Source organism: Fundulus heteroclitus, chromosome 3, assembly GCF_011125445.2.
Source record: "Fundulus heteroclitus isolate FHET01 chromosome 3, MU-UCD_Fhet_4.1, whole genome shotgun sequence".
Taxonomy (NCBI): domain Eukaryota; kingdom Metazoa; phylum Chordata; class Actinopteri; order Cyprinodontiformes; family Fundulidae; genus Fundulus; species Fundulus heteroclitus.
Window position 1 is genome coordinate 45,822,830 of NC_046363.1, and position 19,599 is coordinate 45,842,428.

At 43.3% G+C, this 19,599-nt stretch overlaps 1 protein-coding gene across 1 annotated transcript; it reads left to right on the forward strand.

The window, feature by feature from the left end:
* Positions 1–731: 731 nt before the first annotated feature.
* On the forward strand, positions 732–14,495 carry syt11a (synaptotagmin XIa). The gene is made up of 4 exons (XM_012857906.3): positions 732–1,035; positions 7,400–8,325; positions 9,943–10,063; positions 13,111–14,495. The coding sequence occupies exons 1-4, from the start codon at positions 1,002–1,004 to the stop codon at positions 13,419–13,421; spliced, it is 1,392 nt and encodes a 463-aa protein (XP_012713360.1). The 5' UTR covers positions 732–1,001; the 3' UTR covers positions 13,422–14,495.
* The last annotated feature ends 5,104 nt before the right edge of the window (positions 14,496–19,599 follow it).

Genomic DNA, 19,599 nt, shown 5'->3' on the forward strand with positions numbered 1-19,599 from the left:
AGGGTTGAGTGGAAGGCTGTGAGACCTGGAGGGGGAGACGGCACCAAAACAAGGTGCTGTCAGACACATCTCAGCACAGGGGTAAAAATGGGTAATATAGGGGTAAATTAATGAGGAATTCAAACAAAAGCATTGCAGTCCTACTTTATATAGACCACAACTGAATGATTTCAGTGTGAAAAGAAAGAAATGAAAAGCATGATAAGTTCCCCTTTAAAGTGGAAAAAGGATTATTATTATTTAGTACAATGCCTTACTGTTCATTAACTTCCATATAAGATAAAAACACATTTAAATGTAATTAAACATTTGAAACCATTGAAACACACATCAAGATCTAAAAACAGTGAATATTAAAAACATTGACACAAATATTTGTTCACAATTCTGTACTAAAATGTCCTGTGTTTATCTATCTATCTATCTATCTATCTATCTATCTATCTATCTATCTATCTATCTATCTATCTATCTATCTATCTATCTATCTATCTATCTATCTATCTATCTATCTATCTATCTATCTATCTATCTATCTATCTATCTATCTATCTATCTATCTATCTATCTATCTATCTATCTATCTATCTATGTTTTTGTTTCTCCCTTCCTGCTTCTAATGACTTCCTTGCAGGAAACTACCACAAACCTTGTTGTCCTTCACCACGCAGTGAGTCATCACCTTGCGCAGACGATCTTTGCGCATTCTCATCTCGGGCTGCTCCGCGCAGCCGCCCTGCATCCCCAGCATCCCTGCGCTGCTGCGCAGCTCCTCCTCAGACTGACCGACTCACCGAGGCGGACTGAGCGGACCGACGCTGCTCCGACAGCGGACACATGAAGGCTTCCTCCCCCGGATTAGAGGCGCGTTTTCGGTGATTTCTCCCCGCTGGTTTCCGTCCTTTATGGATGTGAAGTAAGAGCGGGCGGCAGCGAGTCGGTTCCCCCTCCATCACTGCGCTCTTCTCGGCCAGGACCCCCAACCTGTTCTGAACCACAAAATGGCGGACATCATGGAGCTGGGACCCGCCTACGGTGAGAACCGGGCCAGAGTCCGTCCGTCTCTTGTGTTTAACTCCAGAAACGGTCGGTTTAAACCGCTCTAAATGTCTTTAGTCCGCGTTTTACGGGTTTACTGTGGAAATAGCAGGTGTCTAGGCATGAAATAACCCGTGTCATGTTGATAAATCACCTCCACCCTGTTAATGTCAGCCCGGAATATCTTGTTAGTCTGACTCTAACTAAATAATAATTGATTAATAATTTAAATATTATTCCTAAAGCGTGCCTGGTGTCAGAAACGGCTGAGTTTGGGCTGGAAACGGGGCGGAATCCTCCATAATCTGCCGGGATTTCTCCGGAACACGTCCACCATGTCCGAAACTCATCAATTAAGATTAAATGTTTATTGATTCGTGACGTCATTGTCTGAAAATCCGGTAAAAATAAAATAAATAGGCGATGAAAGCAGCGCGCGCTCCCACGCACAGTCTGCCTCCGTCTCGTGCGTGCGCCCGCGTGCCAGTAACGGGTGGGTAGGGGCTGACGTCATGTCTGTTCCCTGCGACAGAGGAGCGGGGCCCGCATCTGTCTTCATACACCCATCTTTGTCCCGGAGCCTGGGTGCGGTTCCCCCGCCGGGTCGGGGTGAGGTGATCCAGAACCGGGCCTGGTTCTGTCCTGCTGGCCTGGAGAGAGCCGCCTGCAGCCCCTGCAGTTCAGAGCCTCTGGCTGCCAGAGCGTCCTGGCCTGCAGGTCTTTGTGTTTCCATCTGGTTCCGTCTCAATATTCAGCCTCCTGATGAATCGGAGATAAAACCCAAACGGATCCGGCGGTACCGAGTCTCTGAGGCCGCCCGGGGACTGCAGGTCCACCAGAACATGTCGTGCTGCGCCTCTTTGGTCCCGTTACCTGCAGAGATTAGGGCCCGTTTAATCCTGCAGGACCTGCTGGGTTAGAAACTGAGGATCTTTGGGCCGACCCGGGCCGGGTTGATTCTACAGGTTCTGGGTTTGACTCGTGTTCCTGGGCCGAACTCTCTCTGCAGACAATGGGTCAGATGGACCGATGTCTGTCATCAGAAAAACGCTAAACCTGGGTTACTAAACCGGTTCTGTTCAGGCTGGAATGGAGGGTCCATTAATTAATCATCATCATCTCATAATATTTACATAAAATAAAAAATGGAGGGCAGGTTTGGAGTCGGCACCGGCCCTTTAATTCTCTGCAGAACCTCCTTTTTCTGAAGGTCTTTTCAGGGTTTTGTCTCCAGCAGCTTTGAACGTCTGCAGACTGGATGGAGAACATCTGAAGAACCTCAGATGCTCAGGTGGATTCAGGTCTGGACTTTGACTAGGCCGTTCTACCCCCCTGATCTGTTCTGATCCCACAGTATCTCAGGCTGCAGCTCCAGGCTGGTTCTCCTGCTGGAAGGTGGACCTCCACCCCAGCCTCAGGTCTCCTGCAGCCTCTAACAGGTTCTCCTTCCAGGGTGGTCCTGATTTAGCTCCATCCATCCTGACCTGCTTCCCTGACCCACAGCATGATGCTGCCACCGCCGTGCTTCACCGTGGCGGTGGTGGGTTTGGTCTGACCAGAGCTCCTCCTCCCACGTGTTTGCTGCGTCTCCTGCATGGCTTTCTTCTGGTCACTCTTCTATAAAGACCAGATTTGTGGAGGGCTTGATGGACGGTTGTCCTGAGGACAGATCCTCCACCTGAGCTGTGGGTCTCTGCAGCTCCTCCAGAGCCACCATGGTCCTCCTGCTTCTCTGATCAATGCTCTCCTGGTCCAGCCTGTCAGTCCAGGTGGACGTCCATGTCCTGGTAGGTCTGCAGGTGCTCCATCCTCTCTCCAGGTCCACATGATAGGGCTGAACAATTAATCGCATTTTCAATATAATCACGATTTAAAAAAACGCAATTTCCAAATCGCAGAGTCTGCAATTTTTGGCTATGTAACAATTAGTGAATTAGACGCGTCCTTTAGGTGTTGGTAAAATGTTTAAAGTGGGTTTGCCTCCACATGGAAGGGAAGACAGTTGCAGCAGTGAGATAATCTAATTTTATTACTTGTTTTAGAGTTTATATAATCATACATAGCATTAAGTTCAGGTCAATCAGTTTAATACATAGACTTGCTTGTTGGTTGCACTTTATGTTCAACAAGGATTAATGTCCAAATCAACTAAAAGCTGTTCTCTTGAATAATATTCTGATTAATAGAAACATTAAAAGTTCTTGTTTTAAATAGTCCTTGTTTACAAACGTCTTTATTTAGAGGTCATTTTTGTTGCTTGTGGTAACGCAGAGAAAAGTCAAAATTGCAATTTTGGTTGAAATATATCGTAGGCAGAACGCAATCATTACTGCTCTGAGTTTAGATGCAACTAATCTGCACAGCAAGGAAAAACATTGATTTGTTGTTTGTATATGTTTAAAAAGACATGATGAATTAAACTGTAAAAAAAAATTGCATTAAATTGCAGTATTAAGAAAAAAATCGCAATTAGATTATTTTCCAAAATCGTTCAGCCTTACATGATGATCAGAGCTCTGGATGATGTTGTTGTAGAACCTGAACCTGCTGTAAACTGGAACCAACCGACGTGAGAAAGTTTCCAGGGTGTGAAAAGTTTTGCACGGCACCAAAACGTTTTTTTTCACATTATAACGTTGAGCTGAAAGTTTTTTTGGCTCACCTGTTTTCAGGTGCTTCGGTTTAACGATGCGTTTACTGACCCAATTAACTGATGCTTCACTTTGTCACTCCGGAACCAGGGAGACGGTTTCAGCCTGAAACGGCGTGGATTATTAATCTGTTATCGGCGCTCTCTGTTCTCTCCGGTCCAGAGGAGGCTGGACTGCAGCTTAAAGTCCAGTTTTGACCTGGACCACCGGGTCCTCTGCTGGCAGCTGCATGTCCCAAATACCACGTTTGGTCCCGTTTTCAGACGGCTCCAGCTGGACGGGCAGAAAACCGGATTTGTGGTTCCCAGGAAGCTGTCAGGTGATGATCGGCATCCCTCAGGATCTGGGTCATGTTTCAGATGCTCTTCATCTACCGGAACATATGGTGACCCATTCGGCAATTTCCTCAGAATATGGCGAAACGGTCCTGATTTATGGCAGGTTTCAGCTCATCACTGAACAAAAATCACCTCATTAAAGGTACATAGCTATTTTATAGGCTATAAAAAACAGTTTGATCATGATAAAATAAGGTTATATACACCAAGCCTCCATCCTGATAGTGTTTTATGGTAATTTTTGAGGCTAAATAGCCCCAAAGCTGGGCGCGATTACAAGATATAAACAGATGTGGCGCCATCTAGCGACAGTATCACAGAACTACCATAATGCGGGTTTACTCAAAATTAAATAATACCTCACAGTAAAGCAGCAGCTCGGCCTGATAATGACCAACGTTATTAATTAAATAAAACAATCTACAGCAGCTTTAAAAGCCTCATATCAGAACATTTACTCATGTCATCAACTCTGCGTCACATCTGAGCCTCGGCAGGTTTAGCTTCACTGAACACCAACGTTCAGACTGGATTCACAGAGACGTTCCAGGCTTTTCCCTCTTAGAATCATATTTTTTGTGTTTTTTCACTGAATCTTGGACCTTTCTCCATCGTTTCGCTGGGAAATGCTAACAGCCGTTAGCCACTTCCTTGTTTTATCCCCTGCTGAGCATGTGCAGTATGTACTTCCTCTGTTATTAGAAATAAACACAAAAGGCTTCATTTACTAACAAATTGAGCAAAAATAAAGCGTAAAACACCAAAATAACCTCTAATACGCCAGCAGGACGTGATAATCTTTCATAAAAACTTTGTTTGGAACCAGAGTGAGTTACTGACGTATGAATAAAAAAGGTAAAATAACGTGTCTATCCACCTTTAATGTAAAAGTATATTTATATGTTTACTAAACGAAGTCCTGCAGGATCAACTGGACCAGATTTAGCATTTAAATCATTAACTTTGTGTCTCGTAGAGTTTTAACTCCGTCAGTCCAACATGGGAGAGAATGGGGATGTTTTTCTGACGCTGCAGCAGATCTGGAGCGCTGATCCAGCCCAGTGGACTCTTACCCCCCTCATCCAAACACAGGGCTGATGCATGTGTCTGTGTGTTGCTAAGCAGTGAGCTGAGCTGCTTTCAGCTCTTTCCAGCACATGACATCATCTGCTGGCGTCTGAATGGGAGCCGGAAACGGGAGGAAGGAGGCTTTTAGGCTTTAATGGTTGCAGCGTTCTCGTCTCCTTCTGGGAAAGGATTCAATGCAGCGGAGCAGCGATCAGCTGCGTTTTATCCTGATGCACTTCAGACATGTTTTCACCACAGGCTGAACACAAAATAAAAAAAACTGTGTTTGAAGCGTCCCTGTTTGGTATAATCTGTACATTTAATGTCATATTTGTGCTGCGGAGCGTCAGGTTGACGTGGAATCCTCCTGCTGCAGGCGCTCTGCTGCAGCTTTCTGTGCAGAGCTGCATCAGAGCGCCTCATGGGACGCATCACGCCAACAATGCTCCTCTGTGCTGCAGACAAAGGCCCCTTCTCCTCCTCCTCCTCCTCACCCTCATCTTCCTCAACCAGGACCGGGTTCTCTGGCTTTTCAACGTGGCTCTGGATCTCTAGAGAAGACCATATCAGTGTTTTTCACGGTTCTTGTGCAGCTGGGATGGGTGGAGCCAACATTTTTATTTATTTATTTTTCCCATTTTTAACAGAAAAATCATCTCAGATGTAGTCGATCCTAAAATATCTTATTCATAAGCCAATTTAATTTAAAGTAGAATGAAATGCTTTCAGTTCCCTGCTGTCACCCCCACACCGGTCTGCTAATATCCTGGATAGACGGTTTTATGAAATTATGGGTCATAAAATGGGTTTAAATGTGTCCCTGCTCTCTGATTTATGTTTTAACTTTAATTTTGTCAAAACCACCCAGACGCCCCTGGGCGCGGCTGCAGGCGGCATCCTGGGTAAGTCGCCAGTCTGTCACACAGCTTTAAGATATTTGCTGTAAATGGTGAAAAACATCCGGAAAATTTGAGAAGAATTATAAATATATGAATCAGAAAATTCTGAAAAGCAAGACAATTTTACTTTAGTCTTAAAATGTGAGGTTCCTGTGATTATTAAAGTCTCAGTTTTTTCCTGAAGCTAAAAGAAAAGCTGGAGCACCAGGACTCACCAGCGTTTCACTTTTTAATAGATAAAAAATTTAAATTTTACGATGAAATAACTCCACTGAGCTGTGATGTCACAGCTTGATTTCTCAGATCATCAATTTATCTTTTATTGCACCTTTGGCACATAAAAACGGGTGCATAAAAAACAAATGAATGAAAAACGATTAAAGCCAATTAGAGATTAAAGTTTAGACGTAACTGAAGGCTTGTCAGAATAACAGCGCCCTCAGCTGGTGGTGTTGGTGCAGCACATGGATCGACAGCAAGTCTGGTACCGTTAGCAGCTCTGAGCCTAAAGATCTAAGACAGAATAACTTTTCAGTAAGATATGCTGTGAAGATTATTCCATTAAACATTAAAATTAATTCACAAATTAACTGTAAACCAGTGCAGAGCCAAGATCTGGATATCTGGAGCAGTTTAAATCGCCGCAGCTGCTTTTTTTCTTGATCTCAACTTGATCTGTAATTGATGCGAAAAGATGGAAACTGGATTCCAGACAAATCGAAACAGAAGCATAAATAATCATCAGAGCAGTATTGAAAAAACAAGCCTGTTGGAGGCCCAATTCTACAAAATACAGGAAAATAAGCTTTAAAAACAGCTTTGTTTTGTCTTGCACATTTACCTTGATCTCCCTATTCTTCTTCTAATTTTGTATCCTCTGATTGGCTTTGTTAGGCAATGCTGTGCTTTCTGGTTTTGGTCCTGTTGAGATCTGATTTTTGTTTTCCCAGCATGTGCGTTTTGACCCAATGAAAAGAAAATCTGCCATTAACACTGACATGCTGATTAATCAAAGTCTGTGTTTTGTTGAATTTTAACTAGAAAAAAAGATTCAGTTTCTTGATTTCTGCTTGACGTTTAATCGAATGAGGCGTTTTACAAAGTTCGGATGGCCAAAGACAGCATTAGGCCCACATCTGCATATCATCAGCGTAGAGATGATAACAGACAGGAAGAACCCTGAGGAACCCTAATTAACGCGGCAGCCATTCCTCACAGTAATTAATTCACACACAAGCCCCAAGGATCTCTCAGGAGATCCCTGGTTCCAGGTTCTACAGGGGTCCAGTGAACGGTCCGGGCCCGGTTCCGTCTCTGTTTAATGCCTGCCGTTACAAAACGACTCGACTCGTCAATGAAACCCTGATTTACTGAATCAGCTGCTCTGTTCTTCTCTCTGTCTCAGCCATGTCTCCGGTGCTGGCGGGCTTCCTTGGCGCCGGTGTTCTGGTTTTGGTCGTGGTGGTTCTGGTTCTGCTCTGGTCGTTCTGTCAGCGTCGGTACCTCCGGGTCACCGGACGCTACAAGCTGCACGGCGACCGGTACTGCGACGCAGAGGACCCGCCCTATAAGTTCATCCACATGCTGAAGGGGATCAGCATTTACCCAGAATCCCTCAGCGGCAGCAAGAGGATCGTCCGAGGAATCCGCCGCGCCGAGCGATCGGACCGCGACCCGGCCGGCGGCGCCACGGCCCGGGGCATGGTTCTGGTGGATGCAGAGAACAACATTCTGGACGTCCCGGGCCAGCTGCAGATGAGCCACCTGGTCCCGCCGTCCGGCTCAGGCCCCGCCCACAGCCAGGCCCGGCTGGAGCGGGCGCTACCGGTCCGCGCCGATTACTGCTGCCTGGACAGCAGCTCGGCCAGCAGCAGCCAGACCAGCAGCAAGACGGCGTCCCCTTTCACCCCCGCCTCCTCGGAGCCAGAACCAGAACCCAACCTGGGCTCCCTCAGCCTCACCGTCGACTACAACTTCCCCAAGAAGGCCCTGGTGGTGACCATCGTCGGGGCCCGGGGCCTGCCCGCCATAGACGAGCAGGCGGGGAGCTCGGACCCCTACGTGAAGATGACCATCTTGCCTGAGAAGAAGCACCGCGTCAAGACCCGCGTGCTGAGGAAGACCCTGGACCCCATCTTCGACGAGACCTTCACCTTCTACGGCGTCGCCTACAGCTCGCTGCCCGAGCTCACGCTGCACTTCCTGGTGCTCAGCTTTGACCGCTTCGCCCGCGACGATGTCATCGGCGAGGCCGTGGTGCCGCTGAAGGGCGTGGACCCAAGCACGGGCCGGGTCCACCTGAGCCAGCAGATCACCAAGAGGAACATGCAGGTGAGCGACGCCGCCCCGACCGCTGTCAGGTTGGTGACCGGTGCGGTCTCCTGCAGGTCGGCGCCAGATTCACGCTTATTATCAGGTCTCTAGTTTTGGTTCAGAACCCATTAAAACCATTTAATGGGATTAAATGAGAGTCCCCCCAAATTCAGAGGCGCCACAGAATGAGACGTTCTGGAACCGGAGGGACATGAAAACAGACATTAAAAGCTGATTTTAGTTTTATGACACACGTTTCTGTAAAATTTGTCTTGGTTAAACTGAAACAATTGACCTGTCCACCCCTGATTGTCACTGGGATCACATTCATCATTTAGTCAATGCAGGCAGTGCATAAATGTAGTAATATTGAAAATAAAAGGTTGAAATCCTACAGGAAACAGATTTATAGAGCAGTCAGGTGGACGAATAGATTTTCTCTGATTGAGAAGAAGTTGAAATCCTCCATAGAGGCTCAGATTTTTAGTCTTAATCAGTCATAAAAACTAGGGCTGAACAATTAATCACATTTTCAATATAATCGCGATTTAAAAAAACACAATTTCCAAATCGCAGAGTCTGCAATTTTTGGCTATGTAACAATTAGTGAATTAGACGCGTCCATTAGGTGTTGGTAAAATGTTTAAAGTGGGTTTGCCTCCACATGGAAGGGAAGACAGTTGCAGCAGTGAGATAATCTAATTTTATTACTTGTTTTAGAGTTTATATAATCATACATAGCATTAAGTACAGGTCAATCAGTTTAATACATAGACTTGTTTGTTGGTTGGACTTTATGTTCAACAAGGATTGATGTCCAAATCAACTAAAAGCTGTTCTCTTGAATAATATTCTGATTAATAGAAACATTAAAAGTTCTTGTTTTAAATAGTCCTTGTTTACAAACATCTTTATTTATAGGTCATTTTTGTTGCTTGTGGTTAACGCAGAGAAAAGTCAAAATTGCAATTTTGGTTGAAATATATTGTAGGCAGAACGCAATCATTTCTGCTCTGAGTTTAGATGCTGCGGGTCTTTTAGCAACTAATCTGCACAGCGAGGAAACAAAATGATTTGTTGTTTGTATGTGTTTAAAAAGACATGATAAATTAAACTGGAAAAAAAATCGCATTAAATCGCAATATTAAGAAAAAAAATCGCAATTAGATTATTTGCCAAAATCGTTCAGCCCTAATAAAAACACCTGCTAGGTATTTATGTGCCTAAATGTCCAGAGGATCAGACCAGTTGGGTCCATCTGGAGGAAATGCTGCAATCGTCAATAATTAATGACATTAAATGTGCCTTGTTGGAGACCAGCGGCGATTCAGAGGAAGTGAAGCAGATTTAAACTCCGTGGATCCATTTTCATCACAGACCGGAAGCTTCCATGTCTCTGTGCCTCCGGCCGATCTGTGTTTTTCAGACGTGCAGAGCTCCTCAGGTGGGCTTCTCCCAGCGTGTTCTCAGATTACCTGAACATTAGGAGGGTTTGCTGCCCCCTGGTGGCCGTGATGTCCGCCCTGCAGAAGCGAAGCTGCGGTCGCTCAGGAATCAGACGAGGAATCTGCTCCTGGGAGGCTTTGTGTTTGTCCACCGTCCATCCCAACGTCTTCCTGTGTTTCTTTCCCCCAGTGTGAGAGTCGTGGCGAGCTGCTGGCGTCGCTCTCCTACCAGCCGGTGTCCCATCGCCTCAGCGTGGTCGTCCTGAAGGCGCGGCACCTCCCCAAGATGGACATGACGGGCCTGTCAGCCAGTAAGTACGACCAGAACCAGCTGCTTTAGACACGTTGTGACGAACGCTGCTGGGCCTCAGTGTCCTGGTTTCAATTTTTAAATGGAAAAATAAAACAAATTGATAAAAAAAACCTTAACTGGCCACCGGTAGCAGTCCGTTACGCTGAGAACCCTGAAGTAGAACGTCTGCCTCTAGGTTATAACGGCCCATCAGTCATCGACAACTCATCAGAACTTCTTGTTTTCCTTCTCTTAAAATAAGAAAAAAATAATTTTCACGTTTAATAAGGATGTCCCTTTTCATTTTTTAGAGTAATTGCTGCAGAGGACATGAATGAAAAGCTCTCCCCCTCCTTCCTGCTGCTTTATCAATTTTCCCTCAGCCTGTTCAATAATGTTATTTAAAGTAAAAACAGTAGTTAGAGTTGATCTTTATTGGTCCATAATTTACCTGCATGCTGGTTCCTCTATGTTCAACCAGTAATGCCAACAATGTTGTTGGTTGGAAGGTGGCAGTGCTCCATCTTTATCGTCTTTATCTTTATTTATTTTTAAATTTAATGGAACTGATTTACTTCCTGCTCTAATTTCCACTTCAGTCGATTGAAGGAGTTTCAGGAGAAAGTGTGGTCAGATGCAGAACGGAAACATCTTCAAGAATAATCCAACAACAAATTTACTGAAGGGTCAACAAACAAAAATACAACTCTGAATAATTTCCTAGATTGGAAATTATAAGTTTTTGTTTGTATGTTCAGAAATACCCAAAAACCAGTTAAACACAGCAAACCAGTTCTCTTTACAATAAAGGATGTTAAAAAAGGGAAAAAAACAAATAAATATTGTATAATAAATGAAGTTTTCTTCCAAAGTGTTAAGGCCTGGGGAGGTTTCACTGCGCTCTCAGTCTCCTGAATGTCTGGAAACGTTTTATTTATGGTCGCTTTCTGAAGGACACGTCCCCACTGATGTTTTTCACATCCTTTCCACGTTTCTACAGAAGTCCTCCCTTTTTTAAAGCGTAGCAGACGGGTTCCTGCTTCTGTGTCTGAAACCGTCAGCGAGGCGCCGCATTAGGGAAGCAAATTAGCGACTAATGAGTTCGTCTGACTGATCTTGTTGATCGACTAACGATTCATTGATAAGCGGATATTTTCTTAAAAACCTCAGTTTTCTCAGTATTTTAACAGTTTATTGCACCGCCTGTATTAAATACTGTTTTCTCACATATTGTTAAACATGGACATATTTACAAAATATTACAAAACAGGATACTGACTGGAAACAAATAAGACGAATACAGTAAAATATGTGAAACACGTAAAATCCTCATCATCAGCGGTGCTTTTGGCTTTATGACGTCTTTTTCTATCATGTGATAATCGCATAAAGCCATTTAAGACATAACTGAAGAAGTTTGTTCAGTGTTTATATAACTAAAAATGCATTTTGCATCCTTGTCATCATTAAGCAATGTAAAATAATCCCACACCACGTCGCCTCCGCCATGATCATGTTTTTTTTTTCTCTGGTTGATTGGTTGAAGGTAACAACTTAGATTTCTTGTTTTAAATAGTTTAAAAACATCTTCATCTACAGGCCATTTTTGTTGCTTGTGGTTTCATGCAGAGAAAAGTCTAAATTAAAATTGCAATTATGGTTGAAATCTACGACGTCTTTAGAAACCTTCATCAAACCAAGTCAGCCAAACCTCAAAGTCATCGTGATTCAAAAACATTCAAACAAAACTTTGCATTTACAGGACAGGCGGTATGAGCAGCATCTTTTTCTTTTAATGTGTTAAACGTCCACAATTGGAGACGCTGCCACAGGGTTTAAGCAGCATGAGCTGCAGCCACAGTTTTATTCACAAAGGGAAACAAGTCAGCGCTCTGCTTTCTGAAGAGGAGCGGTGCTGCTTGCAGAATTTAACTTTTATTGTTTTCTGTTTTAATGCCGTGATGCTGAAGATTACCCAGAATCTAACATATAACGACGGTTTCCAACAACTAAAATGTTTCAACATGACCCCAATTTACTTTTTTAACACCAATATAAGCGGCTTTTAGCTCGACCCGTACCTGCAGTCAACATTTAACTATGAACTTCATGTGGCAAAAATAATATCAAGCCATTAATGTTAAAGACAAACTTCAGTTATATTAAATGTTTTTTTTAGGAGTTATATTAAAACTTGTTTTTAGGAGTTTATTAATAGTGTTCATCATATTACTGACTGCAGGTACAGAGCAACCAGCAGGGGGCGCAGATATCACTTTTAGGAGGATTTCAGCTGGAGGGGCGGGTAAACTGCCAAATAATTACATTAAAATAGGTTTTTACTATTATTATTTTATTGTTGCATTTTACCAGGTGTGGTAAAAATGTCCACATTTTGAAATAATTGGAAAAAAATAGTAAGTTTGCACTGAGGATTTTTTATTTTTTTTAATGTTTTAACAGTTTGATTGTTACAGAGTCTGTTGTTGTTTTGCACTTCATAAAATGAGGCACTGAGAGCCAGCAGCTGTTATTATTGTGATATTTCTTCACACAGAATATTACTGAATTGTGTGACGCATTAAATGAATATATGGCATTTACATCTCTGCTTTGGCCTTAATACACTCCTCATCCTCCTCCAACGCAAAGTTACACCCTTGGTTCAACGAAGAGCAAAGTTTTGTACTTTTTTAGGAGTTTATTAATAGTATTCATCATGTTACTGATAGCAGGTACAGATTAACCAGCATGGGGAATTAAAGGGGAATATTTGCAGTTAAAGCAATGCAAGCTGCATTTGGAGAACAATATATCCTATACATAGGACCTGAAGGGTGAAGAGGCTCCACTGTTTTATAAATTGTAAAAATCATTTTATAAATTCTGTCCCATTTTTATTAAATTAGCTGCTAAAGTGACCATAAAAGAACATCCAAGTTTTGGGCCCAATGTCCCTGCAGGGGCGGTTAAAACTTTCTGATGTTTATCAGCGTTTTCTCTGATTTTCTCGGCTTTAACAGCTGCAGCTCATTCTCCTCCTCCTCCTCCTTCTTCTGCCCTCAGACCCGTACGTGAAGGTGAACGTCTTCTACGGCCGTAAACGCATCGCCAAGAAGAAGACCCACGTGAAGAAGTGCACGCTGAACCCGGTCTTCAACGAGTCCTTCATCTACGACATCCCGCCGGAGCTCCTGCCCGAGATCTCTGTGGAGTTCCTGGTGGTGGACTTCGACCGGACCACCAAGAACGAGGTGCTGGGCCGCCTGCTGCTCGGCCTCCACAGCCCGTCGCCCTCCGGCGCCTCCCACTGGAGGGAGGTGTGTGAAAACCCGCGCCGGCAGATCTCCAAATGGCACAACCTGAGCGAGTACTGAAGGAGGAGGAGCAGCAGAAAGCAGCAGCCGGGACTCCGCCAGTAAAACCCCGCTGGGACTCAGTGTACAGCTCACACACACACACACACACACACACACACACACACACACACACTGCTGTGATGATAGTTAAACTCTCCGTCTCTATTATCTCTCCGCCACCTCGACGTTTGCAAGTTTAAGAGAATTCCTGCAGTTTTATTTGAGCCAGAAAAGAAAAGGAGCGTCGGGTTTTTCCGGCGCCGTCCTCTGGCTGTCTCTGTGTGGACGGGGAGGAATGCTCCGGCGTCGTTTTAAAAGAAGAAGAAGAAGAAACCGCTCCCCCTTCTTGCTGTTGTTGTCATGCAGTTCATCGCATGTCTGTGTGAAAAGAAAAACAAAAGAAACTCTGAATGACGAGTTGAGAGCTGCTGACATCGGCGAGAGGAAGAACCTTCAGCTCCGACAGACGAAGAGGTCCGAACGATCGGTAATAATGCATCTAACGTATAATCGCTCCTCATTAGGACCAAGTAAGAACCTGCTACAAAGATCCTCTAATGCTCCGACGCTCCACCTCGCAGAGAACCCTACTCAGTTTTGGTTAGCATGCTTCCTGCCTGCAACGGTCCGACTTCTGTCCTTCTCCAGAACATTTCCAGGACCCTGAAGGACTCCAGGTCTCGGCCCGGCCTTCACTCGGACCCTTAATGTTAAAAGCAGTTAATATCTCCTCCTCTGTGGGCCCACAGAGGCTGAAGCTTGGTGTAAAATACTTGTTTTGGTGCAGAACGTGTTTGTGAAGACTCTGGAGCGGACGCTGAGCAGAGAGAGCAAAGACCAAAGCTTTTATCTCCTGCAGCTGCTTCTACTGAACACACCAAACCATCCAGGCCACATTATTTCCACCTTTAAATCACATCCACTCAGTTCTGTTGTTAGATTGGACTCAGTTTTGGGTTAAAACAGTGAAACTGGGCCTGGTTTGCTTTTACAGGGTTCCTTTACGTGTTCCTCGTTTTTTTAGAGTCACAATTTCCAGGTTCCTTTTCTCCTCCATAAAGTCTGTTTAATAAAACTTCAGTGTCACATAAATGCCGAAATGTCTCTATAAAACCTAGTTAGTCAACAGAACCCTGTTCCCTTTAGTCTAAAAGTGACCCGGTGATGTTCTGCTCGGCCCCCTGAGGAACATCTGCCAATGAATCTGGTTTTTACGGACGGTCGCTCCACACAGCCCCAACATGAGTTCCAGTTGTGGTTCCTGTAAAACTGTGGTTCTGTTTTCTGGCTGGTAGAACCTGGAGTTGGTTCTTTAACAGTCCAAACAGAACAAAACTGTTGTTCTGGACCTCACAACGACTAATATAAACAAAATGTTTCTGGGATTTTCTAGACCGGAGGAATTGTGCGTTCGTGGTCCTGCTTCTGCCGCTGTGGAAAACCCAGAACCTGAACACGGGTTCTGCTGGGAAACAGACCGGGATTAGGCTTTTTTCCTCTTAAATGACAGGATCGTTAGTTCCAGGTTATTTTAATTAAAAGCAACCAGATCAGGTGGGAAAACTGTTATATTTTCTCTTTGAATAATTAAATCACAGAAACTCCTCAGAGAGAAAGAAGACGGAGGAAAATCGTTTTTTTTAAGCTGAAGAAAAGAAAAACATCATATTCATGTTTGTTTTTCAGTTAAATTTAGTGTATCTATATAGCGCCAATTCACAATAAATTATCTCAAGTCTCTTTCCAAAGTCAGACTCCATCAGATCCTCCAGGTTGGTGAGAAAGTTTCCTCTCTAAGGAAACCCAGCAGGTTGCATCAAGTCTCTCCAAGCAGCATTCACTCCTCCTGAAAGAGCGTAGAGCCACAGTGGACAGTCGTCTGCATTGTTGATGGCTTTGCAGCAATCCCTCATACTGAGCATGCATGAAGCGACAGTGGAGAGGAAAACTCCCCTTTAACAGGGAGGAGAACCTCCAGCCACAGTGGACAGAATGTTTCTAATTTTGCCGATATTCTGCAGGTGAAAAAAAGGAAACTCTGGAAACCTGTTTAATATGGGATTTAAATGACATGTCTTGGTCTAAAATAACACCAAGATTTTTTACTTTATTACCAGAGGCCAAGTTAATGCCATCCAGATTAAGTGATTGGTTGAGAACTTTATTTTTTGAGGACTCTGGCCCAAAGATTAAAACTTCGGTCTTGTCAGAATTTAAATGCAGGAAATTTAAAGTCATCCAGCTTTTGATGTCATCAAGACATGACTGCAGTCGAAGTAACTGATTGGATTCATCAGGACACCAGACAACATGGAGAAACCATATAAACCTGTAGAGCCCAGAGTCTGGGCTGAACCCGACCAGAACCCGACCAGAACCCGGGGTTCTGTCAGATGTCAGCAGCAGGTTAATAGTGGGCCTTCCACAATGCCTCTTAATAATGATAAAAGATGTTTCTAAATGTATTCATCCTGTTTTTTGCAAAACTTTATTAGTTTTCTTTATTTGACAAACCTAAAAATAGTAATACAACAGTGGTTCTTTAAAAATTACAGCAAATCCGTGGTAGATATGTATCAAACATTATAAACTGTGAGGTAACATTAATCGGTCTAAACGAGGTTTATTCAGCTGGACCGATGTGAAAATGTCTCAACTCTGGTCTGGAGGGTAGGAAGAGTGTTTAAGCTGAAAGTTGTGGATATTTTCTGTGTTCTGGATCTGTTGTTTGGTTTCCAGTGGTGGAAATGGTGCTTCCAGCCCATTTATTAAAGGGGGACCTATTATGTTTCCGTTTAAACTAGTCTAGGTCTGTGTGCTTCAAAAACAGCTTCATTAAATTTTTTGGCACTAAATCAATCCCAGATAATGAGTATCATTACCCCAGCTCTGTTTTATGGCTCTGTCGCATTTATGCAAATAAGCTGTCGCTGGCCACGCCCCCATCTCAGTGTTTTCACCATCAGGAGTAAAATGAAGCCAGCAGCTCTGTTCTCCATGACTGGGAGGAAATGCACGGACATGTTGTCTATTGCAGCCAACGGCGTCCGCCGGTTGTGACGTAATAATCGGGAGGTTTTTGAAACGGCTCATTTTCATATTGGCAAAATACATCTGGTTGTTGTTTTTATCGTTCTAGAAGCAGTAAAGGCCCAAAAGGAAGCACAAAAATGTGCAAAAGGTCAATTTTGCGTAATAGGCCCTGTTTAATGGCGGAGGCCCCTAGAGGGCGCTCATTACAAAATATTTTCTTACTCAGATAAAAGATTTAGCCTCAAATATCAAGAGAAAACCCCAGAAAACAAACTCCTGAATATGTTTTTGTTTCCTGAGTGGAACCAAGCTGCCGTGGGTTTAATGTGACGGTTTTAAGATCTGCAGATTATGTCTCATTTTTTTTACTTTAACAGAAGGAGAAACAGTCATCCTGCAGGAAAAAAAAGTGTATTAATATTAAAGTTTTCCCCCCATTTCATTGTCTTAATTAACTAACATAAATGCAAACTCTCTCTGCTTCGCGTCCTTTTTTTGTCCCGCCTCTCTTTTTCTCTCCGCCTGAGTTGGACTTTATTCACGCTGGCTTGTGAAACATTCCTCCTCGTGAACGCTCACCGTCTCCATGGTCCGGTGAATCCAGGCGCGCAGAGTGAGGTTGCAGTTGGCTGATGATGCACAGAGAGGATTTGTAGTCTGGAAAAGCACACGTTAGTCTGAGTTTAACGCTAATCCACCGTAAACCTGCTTCACTGGGACAGAAAACATTATTCTGTGTAAAGCTAAGTGTCACTTTGAATCCTGAACATTTGAAAGAAGACGCTGCAGCTTATCCTCATCGCAGAGACCCCCCCCTCTCAACTGCAGCCTGATCTCCATCGGCGCCCTTGGATCCGGCTGGCGGGTTGAAGCTCCCTGCAGAACGACAGACTGTAGATTTGTACAGATGTGAAGATGTTTGCTGATTTCCTTCCTGTCTGATGTCCTCAGAGCTTTAGTGTGTTTGAGCGCCCCCTGCTGTACACCTGGATGCTTACCTCTGTGTTGGGTTTGTTAACACTCAGTGGACGTCCAAATAAAAAAAGAGTTAGCTATGAGGGGCACGTCTCGCTTCTTTCTCTTTTATCCACATTGTTTTCTCTGTTTCTTTTCTTCTGGCTTTTATATTTTTTATTTGTACATTTTTACCTTTCAGCTCATAGAAAAAGTCAATAATTTAGAGATTTCAGAGCTTCTTCCTAGGGCTGGACGATAATATAATATTAATATATATCGATGATAGAAAAAGGGTCAATGAAATGTTCAATAGAATAACAGTTTTCCTTCCTTCTGCATTCTATCATGTAGGTTAATATTACATCATTACATCCTCCCAGCCAATCACAACGCAGACCCAGGAGCCAAGCTCCACCCCCTTCAGAGAGTTCATAAAGCATGCGTTCATTTTTCTTTTTAAAAAAAACTTGGAATTTTGGTACAGAGTCGGTTGAATAAAGGGTTGAGTTTGAATTTAGTGTTTGTGTGTCTGTATCTAGAAAAATAGGTTGCTAAGCAACTGCATAAAATGGCCAGGGCTGCGCTTAAAATCCATGTTTTGAATTTGTTGATAATTATCGATATTGATCAATATGATTTGATATCGTCGAATTCTTCCACCCTTTATGTGTGTATTTCTATTATAAAATTAATCCTTTTACAAAAGGAATATTTTTTTAACATGCAGCTGTGGAAGAATTTTGAATTTCTTTTGTTGCTGTTTTTTTCTCACCAAGATTGAAAATTAGCCTCAGATAAACACGAGGTGTCTGCAGCAGATGGTGGTCCTGTTGAAAGGCTCTGAGACCATTAGAGGTCTTCTTAATAATTTAGCATGAAGCTGATCTGTTTGAACAAAAACCACGAGTTTTATTAATCTGTTGGATTATAAGAACATCTATGGTGAGGGTCTGAGCTCTGGCTATGCCGTCTCAAAGCTCTAATCATCTTCTGGTCTCCATAGGTTTGATGTACAGTATAAGAGGAAAAGGATTCATTTAGCGGGACATAATAAAAAACCATCTGCTCTCTGCACCATGTTTAAATCTAACCTCAGAGGTTCAAATCTCCAGAACAGTTTCCACACCGTCATTATTCACCAAAGTTGAAGCTAAAACTACAAAAACTGCGTGAAAAATGAAGTGCGCCCTTGCTGATCAGACCTGGGTAAGTAGCAGCAAGGAGTTGCTGATTAAATCATCTCTAAAAGCAATAATTTAGTCAGCTTTCTGCTACACATCATCCAGGTGTGTGTTTACGCCACGGCAGCATGGAAAGACATCAGCAATGAGCCCAGAGCTGCACCTGGAGGAAGGACCGGACTTCTGGACCGAGGAGATCAGAGATGATGGACCATGATGGAATCATAATTAAGCAACACAGCGAATCAGCACAAATACATCAAACCATCAAGCACAGCAGGGGTAATGATGGGGGCTCACATTGCAGCCATTTCCATTTTAAAATTTAGAGCATTTTCAAAAATCTTCATTGAGTTAGATTGTGTTAAAGATGCAGCAGTAGGAGCAATGTAATTTTATTGAGGCTAAATAAATAACAGGAAAAATATGGAATAATAATGATTAAAAAGTTGAAAAATATACAATGAATATAGTTAAGAGGATTTTTTAAATAATATTTACAGACTGAGAAAAACTCTCAATAATAAACATTTTGGAAGAATTGGAAAAAGTCACAAAAAATTCTACATATAAATACTATAGAATAGATGAAAGAGGTGATTCAGTGTTTTCTGTAGTCTTGATGATGTCAGCATCCAGAGCCTAAATGGTTGTCTAGAAGGTTGCTGGTGCGATGCCGGCTCCTCTCTGGCGATGGTTGCACGGAGAGCTTCTCACTTTCCAGGCTGGAGCTCAAAGCAGAAAAAGATTCACTGATCTGCAGCAACGAGCTTCAAAGTCGTCTCTGAGCTCCATGATCCAGGGACCAATTTACCGTCAACTCTCCTCTGTTCTGTAATCACAAAGATTGACACCAGAGTCTCTCAAAGAACTCCGACCTAAAGAATTCCTGTCAGGGAAGTAAACAGGTTTTTCTTACCGTAACTAAACATTTTGGAGCAGTATCAGCCATCTTTGGTCATTTTGGATGATCAATAATTATTGAACAATTCTTGTAAGAAGATTTCCTTGTGTAACCTGGATAA

Coding starts and splice junctions, on each gene's coding strand:
- syt11a (XM_012857906.3), top strand. CDS start 1,002: ATGGCGGACATCATGGAGCTGGGACCCGCCTACG. Junction 1,036..7,399: donor GGAGCTGGGACCCGCCTACG/GTGAGAACCGGG, acceptor TCTCTGTCTCAG/CCATGTCTCCGGTGCTGGCG. Junction 8,326..9,942: donor TCACCAAGAGGAACATGCAG/GTGAGCGACGCC, acceptor TCTTTCCCCCAG/TGTGAGAGTCGTGGCGAGCT.